Source organism: Neophocaena asiaeorientalis, unplaced genomic scaffold (assembly GCF_003031525.2).
Source record: "Neophocaena asiaeorientalis asiaeorientalis breed wild unplaced genomic scaffold, Neophocaena_asiaeorientalis_V1.1 scaffold251, whole genome shotgun sequence".
In the NCBI taxonomy this organism is placed as follows: domain Eukaryota; kingdom Metazoa; phylum Chordata; class Mammalia; order Artiodactyla; family Phocoenidae; genus Neophocaena; species Neophocaena asiaeorientalis.
Window position 1 is genome coordinate 1,833,589 of NW_020173377.1, and position 11,346 is coordinate 1,844,934.

The following is an 11,346-nucleotide window of genomic DNA, read 5'->3' on the forward strand; positions in this document are numbered from 1 at the left end:
AGCCGGCTTCAGCCCAGACGGCATACAGGATGGGCGCTGCGTGGCCCTGCAGGGGATGGACGGTGGGGGGATGGGTCAGATGAGGAGCTGTTCCCACCACGCCCCGAAACCCAGGGCCTGGCCAAACCGAACCTACCGGCCTGGGTATCCCTTTCAGGAAAGGAAGCAAGTGAAGGCTACCTTCCCTCCTTTCATCCCTCTCCAGCCCAAGGCTCCCACAGCCAAGGCGGAGCAGGCCCTAGGACAGGTGCAGGGGGAGCGCAGCTGTGAGGACTGAGGCCAAAACCCCAGCAGGCAGCCGGCCGCCCTAATCCCTGGGTTCTGGCATGTGAGTGGACTTGGAGAGACTTCTAGCTCTCATGCCTACCCCGAGAGACCAGAGGCCATGGAGCCAGGCCTGGGTACAGGTGGATTTCGGGGTTTCATGGCAGTTTGTGGCTATGGTTCTCAAGCGGGGCGGCGGGGGGAGGTGGTCAGTGAGCCCCATCCCAAACCCTACTGCAGGGCATCACCACTCTTGAAGGAGCGAGCATGGCCTGGGTACTGGCACAGCAGAGACGCGTGTAGAAAGCCACAAAGCTATACCCCCGACCTGGACTCCAGTCCTGCCTGTCAACACCAAACATGGGTGGAACACCCAGAACCATTTCCATTATCCCCTACTAATTTGGTTGTTTATTCCTTAGCTTGGGGTTAAGCTTACCAGCTGGGTCAGCACAGAGCAAGACACTGAGGGAGGGGCCGGGCGGAGCAGCTGGAGAAGAGTGGTGAGGGACTGGGTTCACACCAGGGAGGTAGGTCCCCTTCTTACCGTTTCAGGGCCCGCCCAGCCCCAGGTGAAGGACAGAGGGCTGGCCTCCTACCTTGGAGAGCACAAAGCGGTCGTTGTGAGGGCTCCGGGGGTCCGTGGCCTTGTAGCGCATGGTGTGGAAGAAGAGGACAGCCATGATCTCGGCGGCGCTGCAGCATGACGTGGGGTGGCTGCGGCCCAGGAGAAAGACAAACGCATACGTCACAACCCTGCACCCCTGATCTACGGGGCTTACCTCACGCCCACAGACAGGGACCTGGAGGTGCAGGTCCCAAGGAGCCACAGGCTCCTCCCTCCTGGGAGGGTTACATGGGGGTCTCAAGGAGGCACTGCTGGCAGCATGGGGGTTGCACCCTCCCAGGGGCCAACAGTCTGGACCCTCAGAGTCACGGTAATTGAAGAATCCTGGGGCTGGACTAGAGTCAGAAAGGAGGAGGGGTCCAGGAGACTGCGGTGGCCCCTCTATGAACAGTTAGCTAAGTCCCCGTGGGACTGCCCAGGACTCTGCCCACTTGTCGGGGCAACTTGGCGTCCCAGGCCCCCAGGGGTGCTGGGCCTTCTACGGCCCTGGGCACGGGCTAACGGACGAAGGCTCCCAGCAGCCTCCACCCGCAGGGTTGGTAGTCTGAAAACTGGGCCTTCGGGCTCTCCAAGAGCGTCACTGGGCTGCTCAGCAGGCTTTTAATGGGCATTCTGAGGGCTGGTATCGCCACCAGAAACCATGTTTCTGCACAGAATTTAACAGGCAAAGCAATCTCTTATCTTCTACAAAGGCTACAATCCTAGAAAAAATAAAAACTCCTTCTGCCTGAGACAGGGCTGGGCTGGCGCTGACAGCAGCAAGCGCAGGCTCAACGGTCTCCCTTTTTCAGGCTCTTGTTCTATTTGCTGCACAGTTATTTGAATGGGTACTGCGCAAAGGACTTAACCGGAGAACGTACAAGGATTATGTCTTAGAGATGCGACATATTCAGGTTTCTTAGGACCCACTTGATTGATTCAGCCCCAGCGCCCAGGAGTGGAGACTGGAGTTCCTGGCAGGACAGCTGTGATTCCTGAAGCCCTCTGGTCCGCAGTTTGATTACAATGTCAGCCTCAGGGCACGTGCCTCCCAGCCGCTCCCTCCATGCAGCTCAGCCAGCTCAGCGCAGCCTTCTGCCGCTGCTCTGAGGCCCTTCACACTAAAACATGCCCACTGCCAAACCCAAGGGCACATGCACCACCTGGAGTTCAGTGGGCCTCCCTCCTCCCTGCCAGCCGGCTCCCACCACGGGTTAGGGGTGAGTCACTCCCAGAGCAGACACATTAGTAGAGAAATCCGGAACTGTCCATGCTGGTTTAGTACCCACATCCCCAGCACACAATCGTCTTATACTTAACCATTTCTACGAACTCCTGGTCATGGGGAAAGACACTAGACCTGAAAGAGGGAGGTGAGGAAATGTGAACGAGAAACCTTTCCCCGCCTGGCAGGAACCCAACTCCCTTGTCGCTAGCGCAGAATTCAGCTGGAGGACACCCCCGTCAACACCAGCCAGGCTGACCTCCTGCCCTTCCCCTCCTAGGGCAGCCCCATCCCTGAGGAATCCTCTTTCAAAAGTCATGACCCCGTTAGGAGAACAGTGGGGGAAGGATGTGGGTGGAGAGCAGGCCAAACTGCTCCAAGAGAAAGAAGGCAGACAGGGACGGGGAGCCTGGCCTGCCCTGCGCACCTGGCGGTTCCCAGGAAGGGGCTTCCGGGAGAAAGGGCTGTGACACAAGCACTTTTTGCACATGGTGGAGGTGTGCCTGGCCCCGGCAAAGCTGACGTGGTGGGAGGGAGGTCACCCACGAAGAGACACCAGAAGTTGAAAAGTAGTCGATCTGAACCCTTCCTTGTGAGACCCATGGGGGTTGAGCCTGTATTTCCTCCAAAGCCTGCATCCTGGACACACTACTAGCCCTACCTTCATACCTGCTAAATAAAAACATACAGAATAAGGGATCCTTGGGGGCCAGGTGTCTGCTCCACCGCACCCCAGAGCTTCCAGGGAACTCCCTCTGAGAGGTGTCCCAGGTGGGGATATGGGCCACTCAGGCTGTGACTTCAGCACATGCTTCACCTCCCTGAGGCTCAGCTTCCTCACTGGTAAATGGGGTGCTGTGTGGGGATGGCGGGGGGTCCCTAAGACAATGAACTCAAAGTGCCCAGGTGACCATCGGCCACCACCACCTGCTGGAAGACCAGATGCCACACTTCTCAGGGCCTCCAACTCCTCATCTGCAGGCTGGGACCGCGACCCTCTGCGGACCACGGGGCAGGCAGGAGGGAAGAAATGAGCTGAGAATTGAGATGACGCTCTGCAAACCGTAAACTGCTGAACACACAGGAGACAGTTACTCTTAGGTGCAACTTACTAGAGGAACTTCAGTGTACAGAGTCTGTGGTCTGAGGGCCTGAGATTCTCCTGTAACCCCAGCCTGCCCTGGGGGGACAACTGTGGGCGGGGGCCCACCCCAAGGTGCTGTACAGGACAAACCCATGAATGTAAACTGGCAAGAGGCAGGGAGGGATGTGGGCAAGGTGGGAGGCTGCAGGGAATTTTATCCACCACGCAACTCTTTGTGACGCATGGGGGTTATAAGTTTGTTCCAAAACCTGTCCACTTACTCCTAATTAGTTCAATCTATGAAGGTGGTGCTGAGGCCTTACAGCTGGGCCTAGGTAAGTCTCCCAAAGGCCCCCCACCTCTGGGAGGACATTCTTCCAGATGTCCCCACCACCACCCTTCCCTTCAGCATTCACTCTGCTTGCTCACAGGTTTCCCTGCAGAAAAAGTGCAGAGAAGATCCCTCACCCCCTGGCTGGGCTCCTCTCCATTATCAGCAGATAATGCTGCCAGCTGCTGGAAGATGGCCCTTCTCCCACCCTACACATGCCATACACATGCCTCAAGGCCTCAGAAAGTGAACCAGGGAGGTAAGCACTACCAACAGCCTCTCCCATGCTTAAAAATACAAAGAAAAATAATCTGTTATGAAGAAGAAATAAGTCCCCGAAGGAAAAAGTAAGAAATATGAGTTGAAAACCAACAGTTAAGGTCCAACCTAAAACGTTAAAAAATACAGTGAGCTCAAAGACACTAGAAAGATAAAAAATGGAAATTTATGAAATAGGAAGCAAATGTACAATTTTTAAAAATCGAAGTCAAGAGTTAGCTCTTCAAAAAAGAAAAAAAAGGGACTTCCCTGGTGGTGCAATGGTTAAGAATCTGCCTGCCAATGCAGGGGACACGGGTTCGAGCCCTGGTCCGGGAAGATCCCACATGCCACAGAGCAGCTACGCCTGTGCACCACAACTGCTGAGCCTGCGCTCAAGAGCCCATGAGCCACAACTACTGAGCCCATGCACCCCAGAGCCCGTGCTCCGCAACAAGAGAAGCCACCGCAATGAGAAGCCCGCGTACCGCAACGAAGAGTATCCCCCGCTCACCTCAACAAGAGAAAGCCCGCGCACAGCAACGAAGACCCAACGCAGCCAAAAAGAAATAAAGAGGATATTTAATGACAATATATTCCTATAATGGAATACTATGCAACAACCTCAACAAGATCTCACAAATACAACACGTGAACAAAGCACACTGCTGACAGATCTCTACAGCAGGGAAGACCACACTCTTTATGAATTTATACAAACGTCATAAGACTATAATAAAACAATAAAATGCAAAACTCAGTATATAGTTCTTTCTGGGGGAAATCCTCCTTCTGTGAGGACGGAGAGACACCCAGCAGGTTCTAAAGCACTATAACGTCCTAGTTCTTAAGCCTGGAGGTAGGTACACCCAGGATAGTTATTTATAACATGTACATCATTTATATTCTTTTTTAGGTATATATTAAAAAAAAAATACTCAGGGGACTTCCCTAGTGGCATTCTTAACTAGTGGTTAAGAATCCGCCTGCCAATGCCGGGGACACGGGTTCGATCCCTGGTCTGGGAAGATCCCCCATACTGTGGAGCGACTAAGTCTGTGCGCCACAACTACTGAGCCTGTGCTCTGGAGCCTTCGAGCCACAGCTACTGAAGCCCGCGCGCCTAGAGCCCGTTCTCTGCAACAAGAGAAGCCACCACAGTGAGAAGCCCACGCACCACAACAAAGAGTAGCCCCCACTCACCGCAACCAGAGAAAGCCCGCGCACGGCAATGAAGGCCCAACGCAGCCAAAAATAAATAAATAAAATAAATAAATTTATATATTAAAAAAAAATTTTAAGAAAGAAAATACTCAGGCAAGAGAATCTCAGGATGCCAGGACACAAGCCATCCTTGTTCTTCCTGTTCCTAGAACCACCTGGGCTGGCTCCTGCCTGGAAGGACTGCCTCCACACCTCAGACTGTGAAGAAACAGAGCTATGCCCCACACCACTCTCTCCGAGAAGCCCTCCCTGACCACACTATCTAAAATACCTTCTTCAAGACTTCCCTGGCGGTCCACCGGTTAAGACTCTGCGCTTCCACTGCAGTGGGCTTGTGTTTAATCCTTGGTCGGGGAACTAAGATCCTGCATACTGCGTTAAAAAAACAAACAAAAAAACCCTTTTTCCCCTTACTCATACTTGCCGCCAACTGACATTATGTGGCTATTTGTTGCCTGTCTATCCTAGGTGCAACTCCAGCTCCAGGAGGGCAGGGAGTTTGAGCCTTTTCACTGTTGTAGCCTCCGGCCTGAAGAGCAGCTGGAACAAAGAGTGCACAAATAAATGATGCATCCTGGCTCCAAGACTCTAGGGATGTGACCTCTCTGAGCCTCAGTTTCCTCAATGGAAATTGGAGACAGTAGCAGAATCTGACTGAATGAGGTAGTATTTGTGTGTCAAGAGCTTGACACAGTGCATAGGAAAACGGCAATTGCTCAGTAAATATCAGCTCTAAAAATACCAGATACAAAGTCGAACCTCCTTCTCATTTTGAGGATGGGACCACCAAGGTCCACGGAAGGGGGAAGTACCTTGCCCAAGGTCACACAGTCTACCATCAGAAGAGCTAGGAGAAAAGCAAAATGCTAAGAGAAAGTGAAGAATGGATAAACAAAATGTAGTATATCCAAACAATGGACTATTCAGCAATAAAAAGAAATGAAGTACTAATTCATGCTACAACATGATGACCTTCCAAATATTGTGCTAAGTGAAAAAAGCCAGACCCCCAAAGACCTCATTCTGTAGGATTCCATTTATATGAAATATCCATTAGAGTTAAAATGGGAAGTGGTAAATTCACTAAAACTTACTGTAAATCACTGTCGATATACTAAATTTACTAAAAGCCATTGGACCATACACTAAGAATGTTATGATATGAAAATTATACCTCACTAGAGCTATAAAAGGATGATCTTTAAAAGGAAGAAGGTGCTCAGAGCCCAGCAGAGGAAATACTTGAGCAGCCACACTCCCTTACCCAGTTGTGCAGCCCTCAGAGATTACAGCCAGGCCATGGGGGAGACTGACTTCTGAGCAAGAAGGCCAAACAGTGCAGGCCCCCGCCAGCTAGACCCACATGCTGGGGCGATCGCCAGCTCCCACCAGCCCACCCCACAGAGTGGACTTCACCTCACTGTTCAGGGCAGGAGCACAGAGTCTGCCTAAGGACCCAGCGTCCAGGGCTGGTAGCTGTAGTCTGTGGCAATAAGGGAGTTCCTGATTTTGTGAGACTGGGCTCTAGTGACAACAGGCCTCTGCCTAAAGAGGCAAAGTGAAGGGGAGTAAGAGCTGGTGGTCCAGGGGCCACAGTGTGGTCAGCTAGCTCACGGGAAGACAGGAGAACATCTCAGACCCTAGCCAGGTGGCTGCACCAGGTTCCCAGCTTCAGGAAGCACTGCCCATCAGCCCTGCTGAGATCGGAGGCAAAGAACAGGGTCATCGCGGGACAGCCGGGTGTCCACACACAGAGTGGGGAAATGCTGCTGCTGGGGTAACCTCAACGGGCTTGCTCTTGCCTCACTCAGGGCCAGGCTGGGGTGAAGAAAGCAGGCCCAGACGGCAGTTATCTGCCCAGAGACAGCACTCAAAGCCTCTCAGAGTACCAGAGCTGGGTAGCAGGGAGGGATGTACTTCCAGCCACTTCAAGGTCACGTGAATCCCCCAGGACATGAAACCCACAACAGGAGGTGGCAGGACCCCAGAGCTGGCTCATTCTGGTCCCCCAGCCCCACCCTGGAGAAACCCAGTTCAAAAACCACCTATCTGTGAACTTCTCCTTTAGAGATGGGGAAACTGAGGCCCTGGGACGGGAAGGGTCTTTCTGACAAGGGCACAGCCAGTCGGAACACAGCCAGGGTTAGATTCGTCTCCCTGTGCCCACCAGCCAGGCCTGGCCAGACCTTACGTTCCTGAGTATCCACCCCAACACCGTGGGTCAGAGTCCCGGGGACTTCTAGGCACAGCCTGCACCTCCAGACCCGGGCCTGACTCTGATGGCGTCCTCAGATGACACTCAGCACTGTTTGGATAATGCCAGTCTAGCCCACTTGGTGAGAACTCAGAAATCTCCACCATGAGCCTCAGCAGGAAGGGCCCCTCTGACAAGGCCATCAAGTCTTATCTTTTAAAGCCTGGATGAGCTGGACCCTTGCCACAGCTGCCACAGCTCCCCCAGCACGCAGAGGGAGGGGCAGGTGACCTGGAGAAGCTGTGGGTGTTGCCACAAGGAGCCCTCTGTGCAGGCTCTGTCCCTCAGCTCCTCGGACACAGAGGCCAGTGTCCTCACTTCCCGGGCCTGGTGACGTCCACTGTCACTTGGTCAGTGATGGCACAGGAAGGGGAAAGCTACCGAGATATCAGGACTTCACCGAATCCTGAACACCACGGCCTGGTCCTCACTGACCCAATGTCAGTCCAGCCTCTGCGGTGACCATGAAAAGACTTTGGCCTAAGTGCTGTTTCACCACCGGGGCGTAAGCTCCCCCAGATAGGAGACAACCTGACAGGATGGTCACTTTGGCCGCGACTGCGCAGAGCTGGGGCCTCTAAGCTGAGCCTTCACTCGATGGACCGCACCCATTGCTGTGAGGGAGTAGCCGGCCTCAAAACCAACATCTGGAGACCTGTTCAAGTCTTCCTTCACTGTTTGTGTGTTGTGTGCACACAGAGCTCTTGGCACATGCCTTTCAAAATCCCTTGTGAAAGAGGTAGTAATCGTAATGTTACTTCCTTCTGGAAAATTAAGTTTTTTCTAAGTATTTCTTTTTTTTTTTTTGGGCCTTGCAGCATGTTTTTTCCTAAGTATTTCTTTCCTGCACTTTTTACGCATGCTTAAAACGAACAGGAATCACTGTATCTTGCACTTTTTCTTTTTGTAAATGGACACTTTGAGTTCAGCGAGTTCCTCCCTAAGGCATTACAGTGTAAACCTGGGTGTAACTTAGTTGCCAATCCAGTATCTTGTCCCCATAGAAATCAGAGTTTAACTATCTAACAAAGACCCAGGAGACCCGTTGGACACCCTCTCCCTTTGGGAGCCACCCTCCCCCAGATGTAAATGTTATTTCATTTCTTTCCAAGTGCCTTCAAACTGACTGAGATCCCTTATCACTGTGCCTTATCTTCCCCTTTCAGGTTTCTCTCTGTATTCTGGCCTGGTGCTGCCTGCCTGCCCAAGAAGTCTTCTTGGTTAATGGGAGCCCCTCACTGGACAGCATGGAACAGCTACCAATGACCAGCTTGGGCAAGTCACTCAACACACTGGCCTCACTCTCCTCATCTATAAAATGTGGTATGACAGCATCTGTCTCATAGGGTTATTCTCAGAATCCATAGATTATATTAGCAATAGAGGATGCTCTGTGCCACACCAGGGATACTTATCGACCACTCAGGATCCCTGTAATTGTCTACAGGTTTTATCTAGACCTGTAAGATGCTCAGAAGTGTAACACTATTTTGTGTCCCTCCAGCTAGATCGTCAGGAATCTAGCTAGAGAGCTCCTAGCATACAGCAGGGCTCAACAAGGTTCTGCAGGGCAAATGATCCCCTGAAGTGGTCAAGGGAAGGGGATCCAGTAGTACTTACCAAGCGATATAGGTGTGCAGACCTACTGTGTGCCAGGCAGGGGAGAGGGCACCAAGAGTAAGCCAGATCCCTGCCTGGCCAAGGGGTACCCCACATAATCGGGTATCAGCCAGAAGCAAGAAGACTTGGCTGGGAAGGTTTCTGGAAACCATCCCCCACCCACACTTCAATATCATTTCATGAACCCATCACATGCTGTCTGGGCAGCCTCATGCCCCGCCCCAAAGGGCTGGAATCCTGAAAACCACTCAGTGTGTAGGCGCTACTACTGTTCCCATTTTACAGAGCGGGGAAACAGGCTCTGAAGCGACTCACTAGCTGACCCTCTCAACTACCCCACCTGATGCCTCCAGCTGCACAGTGGCCAGTTATCATTACTGTCCCTTGCAACTGGCCATCTTCAGAGAAGGCTCCTTGGGATGGGCAACAGCCTTTCTCCATCTTCTGAGCCATTAGGGCTGACGGGAAAGAACGCTGGGGGATGGGCCTCTGACTTGAGGAAAGTGCACCTGGAGGCTGGCCCTGTATGTTCACCCCAAGGCCCTGGGGCTTGGTTCTTGGTTCTCTTAACCTTCCAAGTCTCCCCTCTTCCACCCCATCCCCTCCTCCTGCCCCCACCCCAGAGGAGATCTTAGACCTTCCCTTCACAAGGGATGCCAGGGTTCTGCATCCACGTGGCCACCTTCCTCCTCACTCTCCACTCCTGGAGTCTCAGCACCCCTGCTCCAAAGCCAAGAGTGGCAGGAATGTGACTCTGAACAGGAATGTGAGGTGGAGAAGGGGACGGGTAGTTTGAGGTAGGGACAAGGCCGGGGCCCCCAGGCTCCTCTGCAAGATGAGGGGTTAAAACAGGTGCTCTCGAGTTGGGCAGCACGGGTTCAAATTCCAGATCTCGCCGCGTGCGACCTCGGGCAACTGACAAATTCGGAGCTTCAGTTTCCTCACATGTGGGTGGAACGTTACCAGTTACCAGGGAGGAAAGGGTCCTGGGGCCGCGCGTGCTGAGGGCACGGTACAGGGCTTGTCTCTCGGCGAGTGGGCACTAATGGTGGCCTTCCCGGCACGGCCGGCGAGGGGCCTCCGCAGTGCGTAGCCGCGCGTCCCCTGCGCCTTTGAGCAGCGGGGAATGAGGGGCCGAGCCGGCCTGAGGCCTGCTGGGAGCCGGGCCCCAGCGGGCGGAAGCCGGGCCGAGCGCGGGCGCGGCGGAAGGCTCCTCCGGCGCTGACCTGCGAGGCGCGCGCTCCGCCATGTGACCGCGCCCCCGGCCGCCTCCCTCGTGGTGGCACCGTGCAGCGCGACACGGAGCCGGCGTGCCCGCGGCCCCGGCGCCCTCGCCCTGCGCCCCCACTCACCCCGAGCCGGCCGCCGTGGTGGCCTGGATGGAACTGATGCGCAGGCGGTTGGCTGTGTCCTTCAGGGCCTGCAGCTTCTGCTGGTCTGGCTTATGGTAGGCCTCCATGGCGCGGCCGGGTGAACGGGCGGGTGGGGAGGCCGAGGACGCGGAGACGCAGCTCAGCGCAGCTGCCGGCAACTTGCTAAGGCTGGACGCAGCGCGGGGTGGCGTTAAAAGTGCCGGGAGCCGCCCGCAGGGGGGGGGACCCGGCATCACCCCAGGTTGCCCCGCCCCGCCCCGCCACCGGACCCGCGGAGGCAGCCCCGCCCCAGCCCTCCGGCGCTGTTAGGGAACCGAGACCGTCGGGAGCCTGGGAGTCTCTGGACCCAGCCCGATGCTGTCCACCCGCCTAACCTCTCCGTCCCTCTTTCCTTCCCTGCGGGGCAGCTGCGGGCTGCCAGGCTCCTGTGAGTCAGGCTGCACTGCCATGCCGGGATTAACCACAGACACAAATAATGTGATAATAACTGCAGGTTCTAGGCCCGGCTCAGGGTTCTTCTGTTGAATCGCATCTTCACTGCAGACCGCTCTCCTTCCTCCACAAAGCCCTGGAGTGAAACTGAGAGGGGAGGCTTCATTGATTGTACCTTAGTAAAAATGAGCAAACTGAAACTGGCAAGGTCAATTAAGGTCACAGGGCTGGTGCGTGCAGGGGGCTCTGCCCTAGCAAACACGCCCTATCCTCAAGCCCCAGCCCCAGAGAGGGACCCCAGGGCTTGAGGAGCCTGTAGGAGGATGAGGATTATGAAAATGAGAATACATATTAGTAGTAATGATAATATCAGTTAATGTTAACTGAGAAATTACTAGAGGCAAACCCTTCACAAGTTATTAGGGCCTAATAACACTGCTGACTCTTAGGGAGATCACTAGATTTGGTTTCCAGGCCTGTAAGGACAGGAGAACCCACCTCTGCTCTTACCAGGTCCCCTGGCCCCCAGGGGGACGAAGGTCCCCCGAGTGGGAGTAGGGAGGGGACCGTCATCACAGATGTTGTCGGTGGAGTTCACCCACCCCACATGCCCCAGGAGGCTGATACCCTTACCACGTCTTATACAGGAAGAAGCTCCATTTTACAGAGGACAG

The 11,346-nt window shown here is 54.3% G+C and overlaps 1 protein-coding gene across 1 annotated transcript in view; it reads right to left on the reverse strand.

The window, feature by feature from the left end:
• TKT (transketolase) overlaps window positions 1-10,414 on the reverse strand; it is a 28,437-nt gene extending 18,023 nt beyond the window's left edge. The window contains exons 1-3 of the mRNA XM_024746353.1: window positions 10,220-10,414; window positions 864-981; window positions 3-46 (exon numbers count right to left, since the gene is read on the reverse strand). Of these exons, the coding sequence (XP_024602121.1) occupies window positions 3-46; window positions 864-981; window positions 10,220-10,326 (269 nt within the window). The 5' untranslated portion in view covers window positions 10,327-10,414. The remainder of the gene's footprint in view (window positions 1-2; window positions 47-863; window positions 982-10,219) is intronic.
• Window positions 10,415-11,346: the final 932 nt, after the last annotated feature.